The sequence below is a fragment of the Sus scrofa genome, chromosome 15 (genome assembly GCF_000003025.6).
Source record: "Sus scrofa isolate TJ Tabasco breed Duroc chromosome 15, Sscrofa11.1, whole genome shotgun sequence".
In the NCBI taxonomy this organism is placed as follows: domain Eukaryota; kingdom Metazoa; phylum Chordata; class Mammalia; order Artiodactyla; family Suidae; genus Sus; species Sus scrofa.
In genome coordinates this window covers 121408927-121436352 of record NC_010457.5, presented here as the reverse complement: position 1 = coordinate 121436352, position 27426 = coordinate 121408927, and the positions used below count along the sequence as shown (strand labels likewise).

Here is a 27426-nt window from a genome sequence, read left to right as displayed (position 1 = left end):
AACAGAAAACTTTAGCATAAATTGTTAATGTTTCATTCCATCATGTCCTTTTCTTTTTTTCAGTCCTACATTCCTCTCCCATCTTCCCAAATTCTCCCTGAATTTCCCTTTGGTTTTTTTGGGGGGTGGGGGGGGGGGCACTTCCTTGGTTTGTGGAAGTTCCAGGGCCAGAAATCAAACCCATGCCACAGTAGCAACCTGAGCCACAGCAGTAACAACGCTGGCTCCTTAACCCTCTGCACCACCAGAGAACTCCCTTTGGCATTTTAATTGAGATTGTAGTACACTGAAATTATAAATTAACATAGGAGGAACTGAGGTCTTTAGAGTATTGAGCCTTTTCCATGAACAAGATAGAGCTTTCTATTTTTCTTAACTTGTTTTTTTGTTTTGTTTTGTTGCCATTTCTAGGGCTGCTCCTGCGGCATATGGAGATTCCCAGGCTATGGGTCTAATCAGAGCTATAGCCACTGGCCTTTGCCACAGCCACAGCAACACGGAATCCAAGCCGCATCTGCGACCTACACCACAGTTTACGGGAACGCTGGATCCTTAACCCACTGAGCAAGGCCAGGGATCGAACCCACATCCTTTTGGATACCAGTCGGGGTCATTACCGCTGTGCCACAACGGGAACTCCTTGACTTGTTTTTCCTGGATCAGCCTTTGGGCTTAAAAGATGTGGGTTTAGTGGGAAGAGAGTGTAAACTCCAGGGAAGGGACTACAGCTCCCCCCACACCCCCCACATATGCTTCACACATGCAGCAAGCCTGGGAGGCTCTGGGAACAGAAAGGGTGACAGGCCCTGGGGGACAGAGTGGCTAGGCAGGAGGGCAGCTCACAGGCCATCTCAAGAAGCGGTGCGACAGGGCCCGACGGGTCCCCAGAGGAGACCTGGCAGTCAAGACAGCAGGGGACAACATGCTAGGCTTGTGCTTATCTTTTTATTGTTTCTGTCCAGAGCCCCTGCAGTGGGGGAGGGGCAGGTCCGGGGAGGTGCGCACCCCTGCCACCTGCCTGAGACCGCTCTCTGCTCTCTCCTCTCCTCTCTCCTCTCCAGCGTCTCGCCCACCCTGTCTCCTTCTGACTCTCCTGCTCCCACATCTGGCACCTTCGGGGATTCCCTCTTGCAGCCCCTGCTTTCTAAGCCCACCCTGGGAAAGTAAGGGACCATGGGTCAATTTCAAGCCCTCCGGTCTCCATGGGAGGTGGTGGCTAGGTCCCCAGTTACCTGCCTGGCTTGCTGAAGACTCTGCCCTTTCTCTCTGACTCAGACTGGGGAAAGGGGGGGCGGGGAGGTCCGCAGGATTTGAACTTGACTCTGCGGGGTCCCTACACCCTGCTCTGGAGCCTTCTTCAAAGCCAGAGGCTACAGCCTGAGGCCACAGAGGTGGGAGGGGCAGGGTCACTGCTGTGCTCGGCTCCATCCCAGCCCTGCCCAGCACACTCCAAGGGCGGCCAAGGGCCAGGCTCACTCACTTCCAACATCCAGACCTCACACAGTGGGGGGCGGGGGGGGCTCCCTGTGCCCAGGCGGGAATGGGCTATGTCCCCTGTGGGGACCATGACGGGTGGTCAGTGAGCAGGGGTGGGAGGCTGTGAGGGGAGCACTGTGGCTGGGTGTGGTGCCCTGGGATGGAAGGAGGCTGGCTTCAGGAGGCAGTGAGGGTAGGGCTGAGGACGGTCTCTGGTGGCAGAAGGGTCTCTGGCTTTAGAGCACCTCGTGTTGCTGCTGTGTGGCCTCACTGACGACCTGGAGAGGAAGAGAAACACAGTCCGACCTGGTGCTGGCCAAGGAATGGGGCCATGGCCCTGGGCCGCCCCCACCCCAGCACAGCAGGACCCCCTCTGCCCCCAGGCCAGAGCTTGAACCAGCACAGCTGATGGAAGGCACCTAACTGATAGCCCCCGAATGCACCCCTAGCGCCCCCCCCCCCGCCTCCGCCAGGGAAGGGGACCCAGCATGCGACTCACCTCCCCATCCCGGGTCTCGATGGTCTTGATCATCACTGTCTTCTTGGTATGGACCTCAGAACCCCTTTGCTCAGGGCTTGTTTCTATAACAGGATCCACGTACACACTCAGCCTGATCAAGGCCAGGCCTGGGCTGCTCCCGAGGCTGGGAGTCCGTCCCTGGTCCCACGGGGTGGAGCCCAGAAGACACCCTCACCCTCTAGATGAACCTGTTAGTTACTTTTTCAGCAAGACGTCATCACCTGTCCTCGAGGTGGCTCTGCAGGCCCCAGCCTGTGCCACAGCCAAGGTAAGATCAGGAGCCAACAGAGGTGCTCCAGGTGTGTGTGGGGGGGGTCCAGGAGGGCAGGGGATCCCCAAGGCCCAGGCTGCCCAGCATTCCCCCCACCCCCCCGATACCTCCTCACTCCCTCCTCACCCTGGGCTGCAGGAGAGCCCTGCATGGATTTGCACACTGACAGTCAGGACCCCAAAGCCAGGAGCAAGACACTCTTTCGGAAGACCTCATGGGACCCAGCCCCCCTAAGACTCCAGATGAGCACCTTGATGTCTTAGTGAAAGAGGAATGGACAGGAATCAGTCACTAATTCACTGTGCTGGTGGCCAGTCACTTGCCCCTCCGAGCCTCGGTTTCCCCACCGTGAAATGGTGACAATGGTACTTGCCCTGTTGTGGTTCAGAACTACTGACTTGAAAAAGCATGAAGTGATTTCACATGCGAGGCTCACACTTGGTATCTGCATAAACTAACTGGAAAGAGAGGTTTTATAGGAAGGGTCAAATTTAGGTCCTCACTATCATGAGTTTGGTGTTCACGAATCTCCTTAGCAGGCAACCTGCCTGTGCTGAACATTGTAACTCGGTGGAGCACAGCATGTATTTTTTCCTGATGGAAGCGAACATCGAAAAAAGATTTGATCTAGGAAAGGCAAAGCTGCCAAGGACTCCAACTTGCTTTCGTAATGTATCATTACAGCGTGTTTTTCTGCTCTCTGGGGTTGGAAAGCCACTCCATCTGCATATTACTAATGTCAGGATGGCAGACTGCCCTAGGAGTTCGTTCTTTGAATTGTTTGGCTTTGCTAAGGTTTGGCTTCATTTTTGAAAACATGCGTCCGGTGGCTGGCTCTAGCAAACTGAAGGTGTTCAACAGGCAGCTGGGGAGCAGCGAGGGTGCTTGGCAACTTCCCAAACAGGTAATGGGTGTGGGGTGCCTCGTAGCCCAGGGCATATGGTTCTAGATGCTCCTGATGCCAGGTCCCCAAGGACACCCCTGGTACCTTGGAGTTGGGGTATATTAGGAAACAGAAGCTGCTGGCCGCTCAATACTCCCAGAAGGTCCAGAGGACATGGCCAGTATAACACCATGAAATAAAATAAAATAAAATATAAAATAAAATAAAATATAAAATAAAAGGCTCCCTCTGCCAGGAGGTGCCTCTACCTAAACTCCCCCACCCATCGAGAGCAGCCCGATTTCTCCCCCTGTCCCTACAGGTCTAGCCTCCCTTCCTGGATGCCCATGGGCAGTGGCCATGCTGGACTCCTCCCCCAACCCACCCCCAGACTCCATCTGCCAACACTCACTCACCTCGGAAGTTGAGGGCAGAGAAGGTCTGGATAGGGAGGTTGATCCTGAAAGGGGAGAGACCAAGCCCCCAATGGATTAGGACCCTCCATCTCTCTCTGTGACCACCCCTCAAAGCTTGCCCTGGTCCACTGTCAACACCATCCTCAGCTGTCCCAGTCCCATCGACTTCAGCGCTGCTTGGGGCACGGGGCCAAAGGCCAGCTTTAGCTGTCCCAGGAACTGTCCCTTCTGGAAGGATCACCCTTTCCATCACTGACCTGCTGGCATGACACCAGGACCCCCAACCCCACTGGACCTTCCATTGCACCAGGATTTCCTTCTTGCTCTTAAAACTGTAGAATGTATCAGCAGCAGCTGTGGACCCATCCTCAGCCAGGCTGGGAGCCTCTGACTCGCTCACTTGAGGGCAAGTTCCAGGAGCTACCACCCCGGCCCCGCTATGTACGCTTGGTGCTGGGAAAGTGCAATGCAACTTCAGCTCCCGTAAGGGATCTTTATGTACAGATGCTATTCTATGACCCCTGAAATCTTTCTCTGTGTAAACTTGTATCTAAATATATCTGCCGATTTTTTTAATATCAGATTTTACCACTTTTCTATCAATGGCCATCATTTTATTGAGTAATTGACCTGTTTTGAATTGATGTTGACATAGCGAAATGCAAGCCAGTGAGTCTTGATCAATGTCTCTATCATGTAACCAGCAGCCTAAGTCAAGACCTAAGACATTTCCACCAACCAAGAAGGTTCCCTGGTGTCCCCGTCCAGCTGTATGTTGTTTTCTGTGTCTAGAGGTGATCTGTTCAGAGCATGAATCTCTGCACCATCTCTCTTAGCCTATCACGTCCGGGTCCGAGCCCTTCTGTCTCTGTTTGTCTCTATCTGCCCCCTTCCTCTCCTTCCTCCTCATTCTCTCTGCTCCCATCTCTCTCTTGACTGGCAGTAATGTTTTACGACTGGTTGCTGAATATGGTTTTATGCCGGTTTTGAAGGTGGATGTGGGAATACTTACATATCTCTTTTTATTAAAGCTATTAATTAAATCATTTTTTTACCCAGGTGGCCTTGGGTTAATTCTCTGCAATTAGTGGAGGGGTGGCCTCTTGTATAATACTGTTTCCAGATCTTGTGGAGGTGATCCTGAGCCTCCCGGGGCAGGAAAGGGCCCCCAGCACGCCCCCAGGATCCCACGGTCAGGCCCTGCCTTGCCCCTCACCGGCTCTCCTCGCCCTCCAGCAGCTTCCGGTAGGTGGCAATCTCCACATCCAGGGCCATCTTGACATTGAGCAGGTCCTGGTACTCGCGCAGGTGGCGGGCCATCTCATCCTTGAGGTGTCGGATCTCCTCCTCCAGGCGTGCGATGTTGTCCTGGTAGCCGCTGGCCTCACTAGCAAAGCGGTCCTCCAGCTCCCGCATCTGCCTCATCAGGGAATCGTTCTGCAGGGGAGGGGTGCCCAGGGTCAAGGACAGGCTGTGGTTGTGGCCAGAGGGGACACTCGGGCCCAGGATGGGGAAATTTCCAGCTTGGGGCTGGGAGGCAACCCCAGATGGTGGCCACATCTAGGGCTTGTCACTCTTCTGAGCCAGGGAACTCTGAACTCAAAAGAAGACTTATGTAGAAACTCAGAGAACAGAACTGATAAAAAGGAGCACGGCTGTTCACACCCCCCCTCTCCTGGCCATGCAGGAGCCCCTCCAGACATCCACCTGTCTGTTTTCACCCCTGTGACAGATCTGAGGAGAGAGAGGCCCAGAGAGGGGATGTGATGGGCCTGAGGTCACAAAGTGAGGGTGCGGGCTGGGCCAGGTGAGGTGACCAAGGACTCACAGTGCCCTTGAGGGCATCGATCTCGCAGGTGTAGGACTGGATCTGATGGCGATACTCCATCATCTCCTGCTTGGCCTGGCGCAGTGCATCATTGTTCTTATTGGCTGCCTGGGTCAGGTCGGACACCTAAGGGCAGAGAGAGGGGTCCTGAGATGACAGGGAGGATGCAGGACACAGGTAGGGGTGAGCAAGGGAACATAGAGACCCCAGGCTCACCCTCCTACCCATAGATGGAGCCACAGGAAGCACCTCCAAACTGGGATGGAGGGGCACGGAGGGGCCAGAGTCCCACCTTTGACTTGTACCACTCTTCGGCTTCTGAGATGTTCTTAGCCGCGATGGTCTCGTACTGAGCCCGGATGTCCCTGAGGGCGGCGGTGAGGTCTGGCTTGGACATGTCCATCTCCACCTGGACCTGTTGTTCCTGAAGCTGGGCCTGCAGTTCTCGGATCTCCTGCAGGGTACGGCCGGGCTTCAGTCCCCGGCCAAGCCCCAAACGTACCCTCACACCCCGATTCCCAGAGCCCAGCACCGGTCCCATCATTTCCACCTGCTTTCACCAGGGCGTACCTCTTCGTGTACTTTCTTAAGGAACGCGATTTCCTCGTTGAGAGATTCGATCCTGCGCTCCAGGTCAATTCGAGCTAGAGTGGCTGCATCCACATCCTGGAAGGGGTCAGGTGGGAGGGACAGGGTCACTGATCAGCCTGGCAAGGCAGAGAGAGACTACAGCCCATGCAGCAGGGGACAGAAGGAGCAAGGCTTCTGGGGGACCAAAGAGGACTCACCGCTCGGAAGGCAGCCAAATTGTTCTCGGCTTCTTCTTTCAGCTGAATTTCCTCTTGCAGCCTGGCCGAGACAGACAGAAGGACAGACGGTAGGGACAAAAGTGGCAATGAAGAAGACTGTCTGGGGGCTGCCCAGAGAATGGGCTTAGCACAGAGGAGGCATGGCTGCTGGGTAGAGGCAGGAGGCCCTGCCCACACAGGGAGGGGACAGGAAGTGGCCCAATCGCTGCCTTGGAGCCACACCCTGGAAGCCTCTGTCCCCACCAGACTGTGACCTCCCTGGGATTAAGAACTGTGTCTATTTTATCCACCTCTGTGTTCCCAGGCCCCAGCCCCAGCCTGACCCATGTAGGTGCTCACTTAACATTTGTGACCTGGGTGGAAGGACAGGGACTCTGTTCTCTTGGGCCACCAAAAGCAGGACCCATGAGTCCTTGCTCTATACTTGCTGCCTTTATGTACTGGGAGCCTGGTGGAGCCCACCATTTAGTCCTCCCAAGCTTGCTGAGAGCTGCACCCCCCAGGCACTCTCCCCCTTCCTCTAGCTTATCCGGTCCCCCTGTACAGCCTCAGCCAGGCCCAGGGGCCAAGATCCCCTCTCCACCCCCAGCCCCAGGGCCTCATCACAGATGGGCTGAGAGTCTCTCTCTGACTGCACTTGGGCCTCCTCTCTCCACCTACATACCTGACTCCCAGCAACATCACCCCAGCATCTTAAGATGCTTTTTAAAAGGCACCTGGTCCTCCCAGGTCTCGCCTTTCCTCCTCATGATGTCTGCAAGAAGATTCCTCCTCTGCAGACTGCGAGCAAAGGGAAAGGCCAGGCGTCCCTCCCCTTCGGGGAACACAGCAACAACCCTCCTCTCCCTGGGTGCTGACAACTGGATCCAGTCCTAGGCCTAGCCTCCCACGCCCCAGCCCATGGAGAGGGGGTTTCGGGTCCTCACTTGGCCTTGAGCCGCTGCAGGTCGTCCAGCAGGTTGTCCCGCTCGACGTCGACGCGGGCGCGCTGGTTGGTGAGCACCTCCACCTGGCGCCGCAGCTCGCGCAGCTCCTCCTCGTAGATCTCGGCCACCCGGGTCGGCTCGCGGCCCTTGAGCCGGTTCACCTCGGCGGCGAGCGCCGCGTTCTGCTGCTCCAGGAAGCGCACCTTCTCGATGTAGTTGGCAAAGCGATCATTGAGCTCCTGCAACTCCACTTTCTCGTTGGTGCGCGTGGTCAGGAACTCCTGGTTGACGGCGTCTGCCAGCGAGAAGTCCAGCAGCTCGCCCGCGCCGTAGGATGAGGAGGGCACGCGGGTGGCCCCCAGCCGGCTGGCCCGCAGCGGCCCCAGGCCCCCGGCCCCGCCCGACGTGCGCGACACCTGGTACACTCGGGAGGTCACCGAGCTCGAGGAGCCCTTGGTGCCGAAGCCCGCGCGCGGGAACACGGGCGAGCTCAGCGGCGAGCCGAGCGGGAAGCTCGGGGCCCCGCCGAAGGTGCGGCGGTAAGAGGACACGCGCTGGCTGGACGAGTAGGCCTGGCTCATGGTGGCGGCGCGGGCTTGGCTGGGCGGCGCGGAGGAGGAGGCGGCGGCGGCGGCGGGCGGCCGGCTGGAGAGTAGATGCGGCGAGGGGAGACAGGGCCCCCAGCCGACGGCACTATTTGTATCCCTCCTGACATCAGCCCCCGCCGCCCCTCCCCTGACAGCTGCAGGATCCCGCTGTCCTGCCAGGAAAGGGCGGCCTCTGGCGTGGGGGCGGGGAGGCCAGCTCCCCCGCAAGAGGCCTGTGCCCCCTCGGCCGGCGGGTAGGGGGGCCCCTGAAGGGTGTGGGAGAGAACGATGGACCTAGAAGGGCAGAAGATGGGCAGGCCAGCCAAGCGCTTGGCCAGGGCTCAAGCACGTCTGGCACCCCAAGGGGGGCCCCCTCTCAGCCTTTGGGGTGCCGGCTTCCTCCTGGGGGTGATCGGGGAGAGGCTAATGTTTACTTACAGGGACTCGTTTTTGCTCCCAGGAGAGATTTTGGGTCATGTCGAGCAAGGCCTGTTTCTAAAGAAAGGCTCCAAATCACCCGTTTTTTCTCAAGATTCTCTGAATGTGGCAAGCACTTAGGAGGGCTCAGGCAAAGACCAGGAGTCCAGAAGCCAGGCTGAGAGGAGGAGGGTCTCTGGACAGGTGGAAAGGCTGGGAGGGCTTCCCGGGGACAAGGAGCAATGGGAGCCAGACCTGCCTGCTGGGTTATGTCTGCTAGCACTGGGGTGCCAGCTTCCTTCCAGCCTCAGTTTCCCTCTGGGCTTGGGCCTCAAGCTTATAAACAACAGTGATTTCCAGAAAGGGGCTAGAAGGCTCTCAGTTTCCAATGATGACAATTATAACTGTATACTCTCACCCCCATGCCACTAACTTTGCCTGGCTTCCTCCCCTCGAGCCCACCTCCCGCCTCTGATTCATGCCCCTCCTCACACCACCCACACCCGCACCCACCGAGGGGTTTGTGTTTTGTCAGGAGCCTCATGTCAACCCAGCCATCTCCCTGGCAGCAACAGCTGCCAACCCGAAATACCAGAGCTGGTATTTATAGAGGAGAATGCATCAGGCCGGGAAAAAAAGCGCACCGGAGAGGCGCTCTGGGGGTGGGGGCCGGGTACCTGAGTGTCAGATGGTGGAGGAAGGCTGGGGTGATGAGCCCCAGTTGCTTTGCACCCCCATAATGCTCCATGCCCCCAGCAGCAATGGAGCCCCAGAAGGGCTGACCAGTCTTCCACAGGCTCCTTAGGACAAGGTGCTGGCTGACCCTAAGGACATTCCCACTTCTCCACGAATCCTGGCTGTCTCTGGACACCTCCACCTGGCACTCTGCAGGCCTCTCTTGGGCCTGACCCTTTTGGAATGCAAAGCTTGGAAATTGAGGGCTGCTCTTGCACGCTAGCTCTGCCATCACCAGCAGACATACTACAAGCAGGCAAGTCCTCCTCTTCTGTGTCCTCGACTATAAAGTGCGACTGGTCAGCCAGGTCATGTCTCCCCAAGAGGGGCTTGGTGAGGCTCAGGTAACAATATGCAAATAATAATTCCTTCCCACTGTGGGCCACTGGGCTGAGCACTCCCCACCCATGAGCCCCAGTTCTCCCACAACCCTTTGAGGTGGGAACTGGTTCCATGCTCCCCTTTGTTCGCTCAGGAAGCTGAGGCAGTCCGACTCCAGAGCCTGTGCTTTGCCCCCAGGGTGGGTGTGAAGGTGCCAGGTGAATTGCAAAGGGCTTTGTCAAAGCTGCTGTCTTTGCAAAACCCTTTCACATTCAGTTTCTAATTTTTATCCAAGAGACAAGCTTATGAGGTGGGTGGGGAGTTCCAGATATTCTTATCCAGGCTTCGAGTCAGTGCAAGCTGTTGTGTTCTGGTTATTTTAGTGTCTCGCCTCCCAAACTAGATGGTAGGCTCCTGGAGAATTTGGGGGACCATGTGGATCCTTAGCACATCCCAGGCAGCCCTGTCCTTGTTTTAGTTCAATGTAGCCTGCAAGCTTCCTTTCTCACCCCCTTCTTTTGTTAACAAATGCTACACACACACACACACACATACACACCCACGAGTGGACAGGTGACTCAGCTCGCGCAGCCAGTCTTATAACTGCATCCCTGTGACTGCAGTGATTGGCTCAAGGAGTGGGCCTGGACCTGAGCAGGGCCAATCAGAGACCTACCCTGGAATTTATAGATGGAACTGGGATTACTAAACTGGAGCCTGTGGCAACCATGTTTCCTGCCCGCTAGGGAGGTCTTTCAGGTGGAGGAAGAGAGGTTGGTATACCGGGGGAAGCAGAGACACCCACAGAGGAGAGAATGAGGGGCCGGAAGTTCTAAATCCCATCCCCGGGGCCTTGGTTCTACAGCTCTTCTCTCAATTTTGTGAGCTCCCCCAGTGTCCTTCCTGGCTTGGGGGCCAAGAAAGTTTTCTTTCTTTTTCTTCCTTCCTTTTTTTTTTTTTTTTTTTTTTTTTTTTTTTTTTAACTTAAACTCTTGGTATTGGCTACTGTCACTTATAACCAAAACAATCCTGACTAATCTACTGTAGGAGACTGTGCACCCATTTCCACAACACGAGAGAGGACAGAACATTTTGGGGACACTTCTCTGTGAAAAGTCCCCAGAAAATTGCCCAGGACCAGCCTGAGATCTCAGTTCCTTGGTGAAATGAGGCAGAAAACAAATAAATAATTTATGCCATCTATTCTCTAGTCAAAATCAACATCTACCAGACCTGGCTCTGAACCACTTGGAGCTGTTTCCAAATTTTGGTTCCACCCCTGAGGATTTGCTACCATGGAGGGCAGCAAAACAACACTCTGAGGCTTGGAAAGCAGGTGACAGAGGAGCATTCCAAAGCATGTTTTAAGCAGGCAACACCACTGGAGTAAGAGTTTAGACTTCCCTGGGGACTACTGAGAACTGGACATGCTAAAAATAATAATAATGTATCTGGATAGGTATTATACTTGGCACAAAATTCCAGAGGTCCCACTCTGTGGGTTGCCTTTTCATTCTGTTGATAGTATCCTTAGATGCACAAAAGGTTTTAATTTTGATGAACTCCAGTTTACCTATGTATTGTTTCATTGCCTGTGCTTTTGGTGACATATCCAAGAAATCACTGTCAAATCCAGTGTGAAGAATGTTATCCCCTGTGTTCTCTTCTAAGAATTTTTCAGTTTTATGTCTTTGATCCATTATGAGTTAATTTTCATATGTGGTGTAAGGTCAGCATCCAACTTCATTCTTTTACGTATGAATATTTAGTTTTCCCAGAACTATTTGCTGAAGGCTGTCCTTTCCAGCTTGTCGAAAACCATTTATCCATATAAATGAAAATTTATTTGTGGGCTGTCTATTCTATTCCATCTACATATGTATCTGTCTTCATGCCAATACCACGCTGTTTTGATTACTGTAGCTTTGTAGTAAGTTTCGAGGCCCTCCAACTTTGTTCTTTTTCAAGATGTTTTGGCTATGCAGGGTCCCTTGAGATTCCATATGAATTTTAGATAGAATGAATTTTTCTATATCTTAGAAAAATTGTTGGGATTTTGATAGGCACTGCATTGAACCTACAGATCACTTCAGGAAGTATTGACAGCTTAACAATATCAAGTCTTCCAATCAATGAACACTGGATGTCTTTCAATTTGAGTCTAATTTATTTCAGCAATATTTTGTAGTTTTCAATGTATAAATCATGTCTCCTTGGTTATTGTTTATTCCTAAGTATCTTACTCTTTTTTTTTTGTTTGTTTGTTTTGCCTTTTCTGGGGCCACTCCCACGGAATATGGAGGTTCCGAGGCTAGGGGTCTAACCGGAGCTATAGCCGCCAGCCTACGCCAGAGCCACAGCAACTCGGGATCCGAGCTGCATCTGCAACCTACACCACAACTCACGGCAACGCCGGATCCTTAACCCACTGAGCAAGGCCAGGGATCAAACCTGCAACCTCATGGTTCCTAGTCTGATTCGTTAACCACTGAGCCACGATGGGAACTCCCTAAGTATCTTACTCTTGTAGATGCTCTTGTAAGTGAAGTGGATTGTGAGGGCTTTTCTCTTTTTTCTGTTACTGCAGTATCTTACACTGATTGATTTTCATATGTTGAACTATCCTTGCATTCCAGGAATAAATCCCACATCATCATGTGTATAATCCTTTTAATATGCTGTTGAATTTGGTTTACTAGTATTTTGTTGAGAATTTTAATATTAATATTTATAAGGACTATAGATCTGTAATTTTCTTGTATATCTTCGGCTTTGATATCAGGCTAATGCTGGGCTTGTAGAAATATTTAAGAAATATTCCTTCCTTTTCAGATTTTAAGAAGAATTTGAGAAGGGTTTGTGTTAATTCTGAAATGTTTGGTAGATTCACCAACAAAGCTATCTTGTCCTCTTGTCCTGCTCTCTTCTTCATTGGGAGGTTCCGAGTCATTCTTTTTTTTTTTTTTTGCTTTTCAGGGCCACACCCATGGCATATGGAGGTTCCCAGGCTAGGGGTCTAATCGGAGCTGTAGCCTCCAGCCTATGCCAGAGCCACAGCAACTCAGGATCCAAGCCTACACCACAGCTCACGCAATGCCGGATTCTTAACCCATTGAGCAAGGCCGGGGATCAAACCAGCAACCTCATGGTTCCTAGTCAGATTCATTAACCACTGAGCCACGGTGGGAACTCCTTTTTTTTTTTTTTTTTGCCATGAGTCATTCTTCTTAATATCCTCATTTATATTTCACTGTGTGGATTTACCATAGTTTATTTGGCCAATTTATTTATTTATTTATTTATTTTTATTTTTATTTTTATTTTTGTCTTCTTAGCTATTTCTTGGGCCGCTCCCACAGCATATGGAGGTTCCCAGGCTAGGGGTCGAATCGGAGCTGTAGCCACTGGCCTACGCCAGAGCCACAGCAACGCGGGATCCGAGCCACTTCTGCAACCTACACCACAGCTCACAGCAACGCCGGATGGTTAACCCACTGAGCAAGGGCAGGGACCGAACCCGCAACCTCATGGTTCCTAGTCGGATTCGTTAACCACTGCGCCACGACGGGAACTCCCAATTTTTAATTTATAGGCATTTGTATTTTACTATAACAAATGATGTTGCTATGAACATCCTTGGGACAAGCTTTTGAATATATAAATTTTAGTATAGTGGTTTTTTGTTTTTTTTGAAATAGCAGTCACATTGTTTTATGGCCACACTTCTCACTTGAGCTAATTGCCCTTGGAAATGGGAAAGTCTACCAAGACAGACTATTTAATTCAGTGTTTGTCAGAAAAGGGGGACAATTTATAAATTTGTATATGTGGTATGGCCCCTTGTACAGTGGGTGTTATCAATACATTTTGTTGAATCAATTAAAGAAGGCAGCCAGTCTTGATGTTTGCTTGAGATCTTCCCAGAATTCTTTGACCTTGGAGAATCTTGGAAACTCCAGGTTGGAGGTAACTTCCTAGGTCACAAGGTCAACCAGTCCCATGCCCCCACATCTCAGTTAAGGCTTAAATATTTTGTACTGTGACTCCAGCAAGCGCTGCTCCAGTTTGCATCCCTCTGCTGCCTGGAAAATGAGTGTCTCCAGGCAGCCCATTCCATGCCACAAAGAGTCCCTCACATGTCTCTGTCATGGGACAGCAGACAGCTCTGCTGTTAGAAAACATTTCCCTATATTTGAACCCAGGAGATGTCTCTGCTATGACTCTTATTCTGCCCTAGGAGCCAAACAGAGCAAGAAGAAACATTTTCCACAGATCTACTCTTCAAATATTTGGGGGTTAGGACTCATGTCTTTTGAAGACTCTGCCTGTTTCACCATTTTCAATTTCTCCCCCTTCCCTGAACTAATGAACCAGCCAAACCCAAACTCATCATAGCCTCCAGGGTCCCACAGAACCGGGGCCCTGCCCACCCTGCCAACCTCAGCTCACACGCTTCTCTTTTGGGCTCACCTCGCTTCAGCTACACAGCCTCTTTTCTGTTGGGCAACACTGCCAAGCTCTTCCCTGCCTTCTCTTCAGCTCCGTGACTAGAGGGCTTATGGATGCTCGGGCAGATCCCTGACCCTCACCGAGGTCTCCCTGGTAGACAAAGTCCCTGACTACTCATAGAATCTCCCAGATCCCCCAGGTGGCATGGATGGCAGCAGGGCAGCTGGAGTGGGGACCCAGACTTGGCTGGCCCATGGCATCTGAATTGAGGGAAAAACGGAAAGAGGTCAAAAAGGGAGAGAACCAGAGGTGACTTTTCCACCTCGCCCTGTCTGGGAGCATCTCACCCACCCCTGGTCCACTCCAGGGTCCCACATGTGAGACAGTGCTGGTGTCTCCCTATGGTGTGCCCTCTCTCCACTGAGTGGTCCCCGCCCCCAGGCTTGCCTTTGTCCCTTTGTCCAGGGCCCATGCTCCTCCTCTTTTGGTTTCCCAGCATCCTCATGCTTCCATCCCAAGCTGAGCTGGCCCAGGAGACAGCCATTGCATGAGAGCCTTGGGGACAGTGTGGCAGGTGTGACTCTGGGACCCTGGCTCTTGCCTCAGCTAAAGCTTGAGGGAGCTTCCCACTTGATGGGAAGGTAGGAGGCTCAAGCATGGGGGTGTGGAGGTGGGGCGGTCAGCCAGAGGCTAAGATATGGCTGCTTATCCTGGGGATCCACCCACCAGCCATGTGTGCCACGCAGGCAAGTCCTCTCTGGCCCTATCACGCCCATGTGTGAAAGGGGATCCAGCTGAGTCGTCTCTGGGACCCCCTCAGCTCTGACATCCTGAGTCTCCGGGCCCAGGAGCTGGGACATTGAGTGGTCCCTGGCTGAGCCCTCCCCGCCTCAGTGCTCCCAGAGCCCCTCCCCCCCAGCAGTCCCCTTCCACACTGCCCCGCCCCCGAGTCCCATCCATCCTCCTCTCCGCTGTAGCTGCTGCTTAACCTCCACAGGGGGCCGAGGAGCCCGGAGTGACTGTAAAAGGGAAGGAATGTCCAGAGGCAATTGTTTCTTCCTGATATCACCAAGGGAAGGTCGAGCTGGGGGGCCCAGCTGGAAAGGTGGCGTCAGGATTCTCCCTGAAACTCCTCTCCCCCATTCCCCCCCCCCGCCCCGCCCTGCACTGCACTGGCCCCCCTGCCCCCAGTTCAGCCAGCATCCACCCCCACATCTCCTGGATGTAAGCCCTCTGGACCTCTTGCTTCCTGCTGTCACCACCTCCTGACCCCAGACCCTCGCCTGAGTTCCTCCATGCGTGGCGCCCCCACCCCAGTTCTTATAAATCCCCCCTCCACCTCCTCCTCGTCAGCCCCACACCCCTGACCTAGCGCCTTGTCTGGGGAGGGCCCACAGCCCAGCTCCAACTCCCTCCTGCCCCACGCTCCTTTTACAGACATGGAGCGCTGCGGGGTTTCTGCCAAAGTAGGAGAAGTCTGAGGCTAATCTCACCTCCTCCCAGCTCCCAATTTCTACCAAATAGGATGCCTCACAGGCTGGGGAGGAGGAGTGGGGGGGGGAAGGAGTGGGGGGGGGTTGGGGGGGGAGCTGAGCCTCAAGGGGAAGAGCTAATGATGGTAGAGGTGAGAGTGCCTTGTGGACTCTGAGCATCTCAGAGGCTTTAGGTGCTATTCTCATCATTAAGAGATCTGGCGGCGGGGGGAGGCTGGGGACTCAAGTCAGCTTGAGGGAAGAGGAGGGGGCTTCGCTAGCATGAAGGGAAGGTCCCCAGGGATTTGTCATGATGCATCAGGAGCAGCACGCAGTTGGGAGTCGGGAGGCCGGAGTCCTGGCCAACCTATGCTGTGTGACCTTGGTCTAGGTGCACCCCCTCTCTGGATTGCAGTTTCTCCTTGCTTCCAATGGAATAGCCTGGACATCCCTCCCTACTCTGACCCCCAGGAGAGGCCCTTTCCTTCTGAAAAGGTGCCTCTCTGGGCTGCCTTGTCCAAAGTCTTTTTGCTCACACAGATTCAACACCAAGCCAAGCCTAGACATGGGTGCAGCCCCAGAACAGACCCAGTCTCACGTGTTGATGAGACGTGGCTACACCTGCCCATAGAAATGGATGCTGCCCCCTCCGCAGGCACCCATTCTCCCTCCCCTTGGGTTCTTCCTGACTGCCTGGCCTCCTCTCCTTCCTCCCTGCTGGCTCCCATCCTCACCATGGGGGCACTTGGTCCTGCCCAACAAAATAGCCCCTCTCGGAGTTCCCATTGTGGCTCAGCGGGTTAAGAACCTAACCAGTATCCATGAGGATGTGGGTTCGATCCCTGGACCTGTTCAGCAGGTTAAGGATCCGGCATTGCTGTGAGCTGTGGTGTAGGTCGCAGATGCAGCTCGAATCCCGTGTTGCTGTGGCTATGGTGTAGGCCGGCAGCAACAGCTCCGATTGGACCCCTAGCCTGGGAACTTCCATATGCTGCGGGTGTGGCCCTAAAAAGAAAAAAAAAGGGGCAACAAAACAAAAAAACCCCCCCCAGCCCCACACATCTCTCCTCCAAACCCACCCAGCCCCCTCCCACAGTCCCCAGTCTCTGTAGGCAATACCCCTGAATTTCCAAGGCAGTCCTGAACCATTTCCTGAAGAGGCAGGGCAGCCCCCTTCCCCAGCACAAAAATGAGCCCCCTCTTCAGTTGAAACTCCCCAAGAAGAACAGGAGAAAACTCTCCTTGCCCAGACTAGGGTATATCTGGGTGGGAGAGGGGACGGGTGTGAGAATCGGGGTCGGGAGGTGACAGGGAGAGTTGGGAGCAGCTGGGTTGGTGAAGGTGGCACTCAGCCCTGCTCCGGCCTCATGGAAGGGGACTTGGCAGGCTGCTCCAGCTCCCCGTGGACTTGCACCCTGGGGAGCCATTCAAGGCCTAAGTCTAATCCCTCTGCTGAAATGGAAATCCCCTCTTTCTTTCTTAGACCTCAACCCAGATGGAGAAAAGCAGCTTCCTTCCCGGGCATTCTCTGCCAGGTTCCGAGTGCCATCAGCCCGCTCTTCTCTCTGATTCATTCCCATTCCTTTCATCTCTCTTCATAGGCTTTTTTTGGTTCCAGCCCCTCCAGTTTGGTCATATCCCCGCTGTCCTGGGTGCTTTCCAGGTTTCCTACATCCCTCTGAGGCTGTGGAGCACTTTAAACAGGGCCTGAGCAGGCTGGCAATGACCTCACAGGGCCACTATGCACAGTTGCTATCTATAGCCTTGTAGGATCATCCTCCTCTTCCTCCAGCCAGCTGAGTCACAGTCAGCTTGGGGTCTACTCAGACCCCCGAGGTTTCTCTGCCACTCCAGATCACAGCCCAATATGGTACCGGAGATGTTCTGGCTGCTGGAGTGGATGCTGATTCTCCAAAGCATCCAAATGCACAGTGAAAGGGAGTCTTGGGTTCCAGAAGACACCCATTCTTGGACCCTCAGTGTTTTTACAGCCTCTATCTTCTCACACCTGTCCACATAGACAGCCCATGGCCTAAGTTCTGTCTGACTCTGCGAAGCTATGGGCAAGGGGAGGACTGTGGGGAGTAGCTGCTGGGCCACCGTCTGGGTTCAAATTGGATCTACCACTCTGGGGTGAGGTGTTTCACCGCTCGGAGCCGATCTCCTTGTCTGTAAAATGATAAGAACAGCACAGGGCTTGGGGAAGATTAAATGAGATATTGTCTGTAAAACGCGTAGTGCAGCGCCTTGGCACACAGAGAGCATTCAGTAAGCACCAGCCATCACAAATATTTTATCCCCTTTGGACCCATAAGGAAACTGATTCATGGAGGTCCAGGGACTGGCTTGAGTCCTTGCTTTGGGACCATAGGTACAAGGCCAAGCTTCACAGCCAAGACTGCCTAACTCCAAAGCATTTCATCACAGGCTATGCCGCCTCTGATAATAACGTAGCCACGACTTATGGAGCACCTACTGTATACTAAGCATGGGATTCTGGATACCTGCCATATACAATCGCTGCATCTCTAATCTTCACAACACTGGGAAGTAACTATTAACCTCATTTTACAGTTTTGGATACTAGGCTCAGAGAGGTTAGGTAAGCTCCCTAAGGTTGCACAGCAAGTGAAAACGAAGTCTGGATTTGAACATTAGTTGACAACTCCTAGAAAGAAGCCTGGCTCATTTCTCTGCGGTCACTAAAGCCTTGCCCCAGACTGACTTCGCAGGCTCAACTCTGGGTCCTTCCCCTTTCAACTTGGCTTTATGGGGCTCTCCACGGAAAAGTCCCTTGTCCAGGAGTGGGAAAGTCCCTCCCAACATTCTGCCCTGCTCCTTTCCCCAATCCCACTGCCCTCTAGAGAGAGCTTAGAAAAAGCGGGTTTTTAGGGAGTCAGTTATCATCAGCAGAGGAGTCTGGCCTTCACGCCACAGGAGCTGGGGGGCACTGAAGATTTCCTATCTGGGGGATGTAGAGGCCAGGGGGGGCCACTCTGCCCTTGCCACCCTCCAGCCAGCCAGGCACCTGGGCTCCCCAGCAGGCTGGCCCTAGACTGCCCCCAACTGGCCTGGGAGGAAGCCTCAGGCAACAGGATCCACAATTCTGTCCCCAAGAGGCTGCCTGGAGGACTAAGCCTGGGGCCCAGGCTTGATCCTGCAGCCTCAAGTTTCAAAAGAAACTCGGGCCCGCTGTCAGCTGCTGGGGAGTCCCACTGCCCCAGCTCCCAGTCCCTAGCTCCCTAAAGACGTCCCAGATACCCCCACCCCTTCCCAGTCTGAAAGGCCCAGAGAGATACACTTTGTTAAAAACAGAGCACTGAAACTTTTCCTCCCCACCTACAGATCTCTATGCTGGCAACTGTCCCAAAGAGCCCCCCCCCCCCCGTTGTCCCCTCCCTATCCAGCCTCAAAGAGATAAGCCAGGCTCTCCTTCTGCCCTTCCCCAGGCTCCCCAGCCACCCTGGGCACCAGAATAGACCACTGACCACCTGCCCTGGGGGCTGGGAGGGGCCACAGGCGGTGCTGCCACTCAGGTTGGGGGAGGGGATTGGGAAGTGGGGGGAGGCCGGGACAGCAGCAGGGCGCTCCAGAGCCCCAGGCCCTTTCCAGCTGCTTCTGATGTCTTGCAAGCGGCTCTCCACCAACACCCGACAGGCAACCTGTGCCCCCTACTTCCCAGCCGGGACAGGCTGGGAACGCCAGACACCCTCTCGGGACGGGGCTCGGGCTGAGGCTCCGCCCCCAGGTCCACCCCCTCCAGTCTGAGTCCCCCATCTCTCTCTCTCTCTCCTCTCTCCTCTCTTCTCTCTCTCTCTCCGCTTCCCCTCCTCTCCGGGTCACCCCTCTTCCCCTCCCCTCCACCACCACCTCCAGGTCGGTCTCCACCTCCCCCACGATCTCTGCCCCCACCCCCACTCGGGGTCTCCGCCCCCACCCTCCCCCCAGCTCCCTCTAAGTGAGAATGCCCTTGCTTCCTGACCCCGCATTCCAGGCTTACTGGGGTCAGGAGGGCTTCCTGCCTGATGTGGGATCCCAGCCCCCACCCCTCGCTCCCGGCAGCCTCTCGCGCCCGTCCAGCTGCTGGCCCTGTGCAGTTCCCTTCTCGAACACTTCCCCCCAGCCCCAGGCCCAATTTAGCTGCTTTAATCTTCCCTGTAATCCAATCCGACCATTTCCTGAGCACACGCTGCACTTCCCAAACTGCCAGTCCCTGGAGAGGGGTGCGGTGGGGGCAGGGCGGCCTCCGCACCTCCCTGCGCTGGAGCACCCCCCACCCCACCCCGGGCACACCGGCTGTACCCTCCTTCCCCCGCCCCCCGACCCCTAGGAGGCCCCAGGGAGCTCTGGCTGCTCCAGCCTCCGCCATCTGGACGCCGTAGCCCAGGCCTGAGTCGAACTGACTCCTCACCTCCTGTTTTCCCACCTCCGCAGAGGCTTTGTCCGTGCTTTTCCCTCTGCCTGGAATACCCTCACCTCCTGTGAAACTCATACCCCCTCTCAAGGGCCGGATCCAACCTGGTTTCCCAAATTCCAGAGATGGCCTAGGCCCCTAATCCCAGGTCTGGCTCGCGCCAGCCACGGGACCTTGGGCAGGTCGCTCCCGTCTCCAAGTCTCCGTTTTCTCATCTGTAAATGGGGGATCATAATGGTGCACCCCTCAGAGAGTGGCTGTGAGGACTGGGTTACTTTGTAAAGTGCTTAGAGCAGTTCTGGGTACATGGTAAGTGCTATTTCAGTGTTAAACAAAAATTATCTTTTCCTGCCTTTCATGATCATGACTTTATCCCCACCAAGTTAAGACACCAAGAATTGTAAAACGCTTCATTTATTTATTTAATAACATCAAAGGGGGGGGATGTGGAAAGAGAAACTACCGTGTGAAATGTACAAATGATCTATAAGCCATCTTCCAATTTCATAATGTGTAAATTGTTCAGAAACAATATTTATGTGGCAGACCCTGCTTCTATCCAGACAGTCACCTTTTCAGCTTCATGTGTATTCACGGTTTATGGTTGATGCCCAAGGACTTGGGTTCAAGTTCTTACTCCCAAATTGTTATTTAGCTAGGGGATTTTAGCTAAGTTTTTTGACTCCTTTAAGCCTCAGTCTTTCGCTAAATAGACAAAATGACTCACAACAGTTGTAGTGAGTGTTAAATGAGATGATATATGTTTAAGGCGTTTAGCGCCTTAATGGATATTCAACCAGGAGAGCTCTCATTATTGGGATGATTTTAAAACAAAGCTGGGCTCTCCAAAGACGTGCAGAGGTGGAGGAGAGCTGGTATTTCATGGTCGAAGTGCCCTCCAGTGGCCATATGGGGAAACTGCAGCTTCTGATGTCTTGGGAGAGTCTTTGCTGGTCCAGGAACTAACTCGGCACCCCCAATCCCACTCCTAGACCAGGCTTATCCAATCCTCCTGGAAATTTTCACATTATCTTTCCTTTTGCAGAGGTCTTAAGGGCTTTTAAAAAGAGCCTAATAGCATAAGAGACCAGGAGCAGATCTTTAGGCCACAAAGGCTGCAGTTTGGACCGTCTCTCAAAGCTTGTGGACCCAGGGTCCTGTGGCAAGGAGGTTGGATAGTCGAGAGCTGTGTGCTGGGCATCAATTCTCCCCTAACATGGGCACTGTGCTATCTGGCCTGTGAGAGACCCTTCTTGCTGCCCACATCCAAAACTCTAGCATAGTATCCGCTTCTTTGACAGATTTGTATTTTGTTCAGCCTGCCTGCCTTCTTTCCTTCCTTCCTTCCTTCCTTCCTTCCATCAATGTTTATTGAATACTGGCTGTGTACCAAGTGTCACGTCCTAGATGCTGAGGGTTAAAAAGATCAATCTTAACACAGACACAAACACAGCCACCAAGCGTTGCTCACAATGTCCCAGACACCACATGCAGAGTTAATCCTTGCATTTGAGTGTTTATGGCTTCTCCGTGTGGCTGAGTGGGAGGGCAGAGGCAGGAACATCGGATCCGAGCTGCCTGAGTTTCCCTGATGAAATGTGTCCACAGTGGAAGCTTTGTCTGGCCAGGTTTGAAGGCTGACTTCCTCCTCCGGGGCCTCTGAGGAAGCCTCCCCATCGCAAGTACTGACCAAAGTCCCCACTCCACCAGCATGGGGGACCCCCAGGTTCCTTCCCTTCCCCTGCCACTGCCCTTTCCTTGGGATTGGGAGTCGACCAATACTCAGCATCTACACCCACCTCACAGGCCATCTCCCCAGTGTCCAGGATGGGGAGGAAGAAGCCTTCCTCTAGGGTCATTGCATTGGAGGGTGGCCAGAGGTACCACCATCTTTGTGCAAGGTGTCATCAGCTGGTCAGGAGTGGGAGGAAGAGCTGCGTGAGTGATGAGTGCATTGTCACTGGGACTCTGCCACCTCCTTGAGCTGTGATCCTCCATCTCCCCTCCATGATCAGACTTCCCAGATGTCTTCCCACACCTTTCTCAGTGCCCTCTGGCTTGCTCCTAATTGTTCTGTTTCCTCAGAATTCTTCCCAGCCCCTGATCTCTTGCTGGGTCCTTGCAGCTCCTAGACCAGTGCTGTCCGACAGAAATGCAATGGGGAAAAAAAGAAAAAGGAATATATAGGCATTCCCATCATGACTCAGCAGTAATGAACCCAACTAGGATCCATGAGGATGCAGGTTCGATCCCTGGCCTCCCTCAGTGGGTTAAGGATCTGGCATTGTCATGAGCTGTGGTGTAGGTTGCAGACGCGGCTCGGATCTGGCATTGCTGTGACTGTGGTGTAGGCCAGCAGCTACAGTTCCGATTCAATCCCTAGCCTGGGAACATCCATGTGTCATGGGTGCGGCCTTAAAAAGACAAAAAAAAAAAAAAAAGCAATACGTATATGTGTGTGTGTATATTATATATACCAGTCACACACACATGACTGGTCACTTTGCTGCACAGCAGAATTTGCACAACTTTGCAAATCAACTCCAATCTAAAAATTTTTTAAATATATTGAAATGTAACAGGAGCATCATGTATCATTTCAAATGTCCTAATAGCAGCATTCTTAAAAGGTAAAAGAAACAGGTGAAATTAATTGTAATAATATATTGAACCCAATGTATCCAAAATATTATCATTCCGACATGGTTACAAATTTTAAATGGTTAAACATTTAAATGGTTAAATACATTTTTTCATAATCCGATGTATACATCATTTTATGTAACAGCTGTCCATTCGGACTGACCACATTTCAAGCTGCTCAGATGGCTGGTGGCTGGTGTACTGGGCAGTGCAGTTCTAGAACCTTCATACACTCTTTTGCCCTGTGAGGCTCATCATCTCATCTCCGTGTGCCCAGTCTCCCCAGGGAGACTCGCAGCCCCCTGCGTCAGCGTCTTCAGTTCATTCAACCCAGCATCTCCCCCATGGCACCGTAAAGCTGTGCCCGAGGCCCTGCAAGCATGTGTCTTGATGGGAGAAAACTCTGGGCATTGATTTTTGCAGTTTCGTTATGGCTGTAAATGGTGTGTTATAGATTGCTCCCGTAGATGCACCCTGCTGCAGCGTTAGCAGAAACAAGCAGCCTGGCTGTCAGCACAGGCAGAGGCCTGGGGCAGATGGGGCTCGCTGATTCCGGCAGGGAAAATCCTGCCAGACCACATACCATTTCTCTGGCTTAAAAGCCTGTCATTGCCACCAGTGTGCTCCCCCCTGCAACCCCATCTCCTCCGATAGAGCCCTTGTCAGGGAGCACAACACAGAGGCTGTGTCTGCAGCCTCCCACCACCAGGCTGGGAGCTCCTCAGGGCAGAAAAGGAGTTTTATTCAGATCAACAAGCGCCTGACCTGCAACAGATGGACAGAACATGCTTGTCGAGTGAATGGATGGATGGATGGGTGGGTGGAGCCAGCCAGCCTCTCAGCTGTGTACCCATGGCCCCCCACCCCCCAAATCTCGGAGCACGTGCTATGTGTCAGGCACTGTGCTAGGCACTGGAGACTAAGCTGTGAACAAGGCCGATGTGGGCTGTGCCCTCCTGGAGCGTACAATCTGAAACGGAAGTCTGGGAGTTCCCGTCATGGCTCAGCGGGTTAAGAACCCACGTGTTCGATCCCTGGCCTCGCTCGGTGGGTTAAGGATCCAGCGTTGCCACGAGCTGTGGTATATAGATCGCAGACATGGCTCAGATCCCAGCATTGCTGTGGCTGTGACGTAAGGCTGGCAGCTGTAGCTCTGATTTGACCCCTAGCCTGGGAATTTCCATATGCTGTGGGTGCAGCCAAAAAAAAAAAAAAAAAAAGAAAGAGAGGAAGGAAAAGAAATGGACATCTGCAGCCTTCTAGAATACAGGACTCCCGCCCTGAGGTCAAGGGTCATCATTTAAACATTGGCCACAGGAGGCCAGCCTGAGGCTCCTGTGCTGTGAGGACCTTGCTTTCAAATTGCATTGATGATGTCACAATGGGCCCTGTGGGAGGGAGCAGAGGGGCCAAGGCAGGGGGAGGAGCTAGTGGTGTCCCTCTGGCCTCCGACTGACCCGGCCTCAGCTCGGGAGGAGGCGAGCGGGTGACCATGGCAATCAGCCTCTCCACCACGTCCATTCCCAACAGCTGGCTTCAGGGCTACCCTGAGGTAACCGGGCCTGTGTTCTAGGGCTGTCTCCGGTGGGTGTGTCCCAGCTCAGAGCATCAACCTGTAAGCCATACACCGTCTGGAGGGGGGGACTGGGGCGGGGGATAAAAAGATGAGTGAGGAGTTCCCACCGTGGCTCAACAGAAACAAATCTGACTAGCATCCATGAGGACGCAGGTTCAATCCCTGGCCTCGCTCAGTGGATTAAGGATCCGATGTTGCTGTGAGCTGTGGTGTAGGTCACAGATGCGGCTTGGATCTGGTGTTGCTGTGGTTGTGGTGTAGGCCAGCAGCTACAGCTCCGATTCGACCCCTAGCCTGGGAACCTCCATACGCTTCGGGTGCAGCCCTAAAAAGAAAAAAGACCAAAAAAAAAAAAAAAAAAAAAAAGGATGAGTGAGATGTGGTCCCTGCCCTCAGGTTGCTGGCGAGAAAGACCTGAGCAAGGAGCTCAAGGGAACAGACTCGTGGTCCTCTTGGCTGCCTTTGGAGGAACGATGTGCCAAGGGCTGATGGCACATGCCCCATCTGGCTGCCCATCTTCTTTCCATGTTGCCCTATGACAAGGCTCTCAGCTCAAGGGCAGCCCACCCATGGGCACTAGTGGTTTGGAGAATCTAGATTAGTGTTTCTGTGGGTGGTCTTGGTTAAAAAACGCACAGCCCCGGGCCTTCGCACAAATTCTCCAAAGCAGAATTTTCAAGTGTGGGGCTCACAAATCTGCATTTTTTTTCTTTTTTGACCACCCCGAGGCATATGGAGTTCCCAGGCCAGGGATTGGATCTGAGTCACAGTTGCAACCTGTGTGGCAGCTTCGGCTGTGCCGGGCTGGGGATCGAACCTGTGTTCTGGTGCTGCAAAGACGCTGATCCAGTTGCACCACAGTGGGAACTCCGCAGATCTATTTTCTTTCTTTCTTTTTCATGGCCACACCTGCGGCATATGGAAGTTCCCAGGCTAGGGGTCAAATCGGAGCTGCAGCTGCCAGTCTATGCTGTAGCCACAGCAATGCCAGGTCTGAGCCACATCTGTGACCTAGGCCACAGCTTGTGGCAAAGTTGGGATCCTTAACTTAATGATTGAGACCAGGGATTGAACCTGCATTCTCATGGATATTAGTCAGGTTCTTAACCCACTGAGCCACAACGGGAACTCCCAAATCTACATTCTTAAAAGTACTCCAGGTAATTCTTATTCTAAGCACTGCCCTAGGGTGAAACTACCCACCCTAGTCCCCAAGGCTCATATCTGGCTGATTAGGGTGGGTCAGTCTCTCTGTCCAGAGATGTGTTGGCTTTTGATTTTTTGTTTTTATTTTTTTGCATTTTAGGGCCACTCACGAGGCATGTGAAGGTTGCCAGGCTAGGGGTCGAATCGGAGCTGTAGCTGCCGGCCACAGACACAGCCACAGCCACAGCAACTCGGGATCCGAGCTGTGTCTGTGACCTACACCACAGCTCACGGCAACGTCAGATCCTTAACCCACTGAGCAAGGCCAGGGATTGAACCTGCATCCTCATGGATGCTAGTCAGATTCATTAACCGCTGCGCCACGAGGGGAACTCCTTGATATTTTATTACGGATGAAAAGTCATGATTCAGAAGCTGCTGGTGGCCAATTGTCAGCTTGGAAGGAATCAGAGGCCACTGAGAAGAGCAATTTCTATCTTTTCAATCCATCTATAAAATGCTTACCTGAGCAGACACTGTTTAAAGGCCATTAAAATACCAGACACAGAATAAGCCAGTCCCTGGAACTTTATAGGCATATTTACTCAAACCCAAGTGCTTGCAAAGAGTAAATAAAAGGGAAGCAAAATGAGCAGACATCCCTAGAAATACGAACTGAAAGTAAACAGCCCTGTTCACTAAAATAAACAGGACAAATCCAGCGAGGATTAAATGACCTCTAGTCAGAGAGGCTCAGAGCCAGAAATGCCCCATCTTTCCTGGAAAAGGGGGAGGTGAGGGCTTGTCCTCGCCACCTGGAGGCGTGAGCCAGGTCAAGGCCAGGCCTGCAAGGGCAGACACTAGCCTTGGAGGAGGTGGGGGTGAGTGCTCCCCACACTCCCTGGCAGCCTGCCACAGGGCCTGGAAATCTCCAAGATGAAGAATCAAGACGTGTGCCCCAAAAGGCCTCTGCTAACATGCACGTTTTCTGGAGATATAACACCTCAAGTCACTATTTTTTTGCCATTTATTAATTTTGAGAACATTTGTTTAGCACTTAACTGTGTTTCAGGCCCTGTGCCAGTCACTAAAGACATCAGCGTAAGTAAGGTATCAACCTTAGCCTCAAACCGTAGCCCTCAAGTTGCTCAAATTTGAGAGGTAAGATTGAGAGAGAATAATAGCTAATGTGTATCGCTCATTTATTATTTGATAAACTTAATGATAAGCACTTCGCATGCATGATCTCATTTAATCCTAACATTATAAGGTTATTATTGTTATCATCCCCCCATTTTACAGATGAGGAAACTGAGACTCAACGTGTAGGGTATGATGGTAAATGTTTAACAATTAGCGCTCGGAGGAAGAAAAGAAAAAAAAAAAAAGCCCTGTAGAATATGCCAATCACCGTAGTATAAATACTCCCAGGCTGGGGTGTTTTGTTGTTGTTTGGGTGGGGTTTTTTTGTCTGTTTAGGGCTGCACCCCTGGTATATGGAAGTTCCCAGGCTAGGGGATGAATCAGAGCTGCAGCTGCAGCTACACCACAGCCACTGCAATGTGGGATCCAAGCCCACGTTCGACTTACACCACAGCTCCTGGCAACACTGGATCCTTAACCCACTGAGTGAGGCCAGGTATGGAACCCGCATCCTCATGGATACTAGTCGGGTTCTTAACCCACTGAGCCATGAAGGGAACTCCCCGGGCCAGTCTGAAGTCACCAAATGTGGAGTTGGAAGCGGTGGGAGGGGAGAGTGTGCTGGCTCCAACACAGCCACTGCAAATGGCCCACGGCCAATGGATGGAGGAGCCAGAACTTGAACCCAGGGGTGTCTGAGCCTGAGCCCGTGTGCATAACCGCTTTGTTACACTGTCAGTAACTACACGAGGTCACTGACATTTGAGAGGGAAACCTCTTGAGTCCTTTGTGAAGTGCTGCTTTTACAGTGCTCCATAAAACTCCCAGGGTTAATAACCATCACTTCCATATTTCTCCTTGCTTTTATCACCAACAGGAACAGTTGGTTTTCTTTTTGAGGGCCTTAAAAAAAAAAACTGTTTGGAGTTCCCGTCGTGGCTCAGTGGTTGACGAATCCGACTAGGAACCATGAGGTTGCGGGTTCGGTCCCTGGCCTTGCTCAATGGGTTGAGGATCTGGCATTGCCATGACCTGTGGTGTGGGTCGCAGACGCGGCTTGGATCCTGAGTTGCTGTGGCTGTGGTGTAGGCCGGCGGCTACAGCTCCGATTAGACCCCGAGCCTGGGAACCTCCATATGCCGTGGGAGCAGCCCTCGAAAAGGTAAAAAGACAAAAAAAAAAAAACCCCAAAACTGTTTAAGTATATATATATATATGGAGTTCCTGTTGCAGCTCAGTGGAAATGAATCTGACTAGCATCCATGAGGATGCAGGTTCAATCCCTGGCCTTGGTCAGGTGGGTTAAGGATTGGGCATTGCCGTGAGCTATGGTGTAGGTCAGCAGCTGCAGCTCCGATTCAACCCCTAGCCTGGGAATTTCCATATGCCTCAGG

At 52.9% G+C, this 27426-nt stretch overlaps 1 protein-coding gene across 2 annotated transcripts; it reads right to left on the bottom strand.

Annotated features, from left to right (window-relative positions):
• On the bottom strand, nt 927-7814 carry DES (desmin). Of its 2 annotated transcripts, NM_001001535.1 has the most exon segments (9): nt 927-1754; nt 1976-2058; nt 3567-3610; nt 4783-5003; nt 5395-5520; nt 5687-5848; nt 5965-6060; nt 6183-6243; nt 7130-7751. In NM_001001535.1, coding segments are annotated over 9 exon segments (1416 nt in total). In that variant the 5' UTR covers nt 7711-7751; the 3' UTR covers nt 927-1712.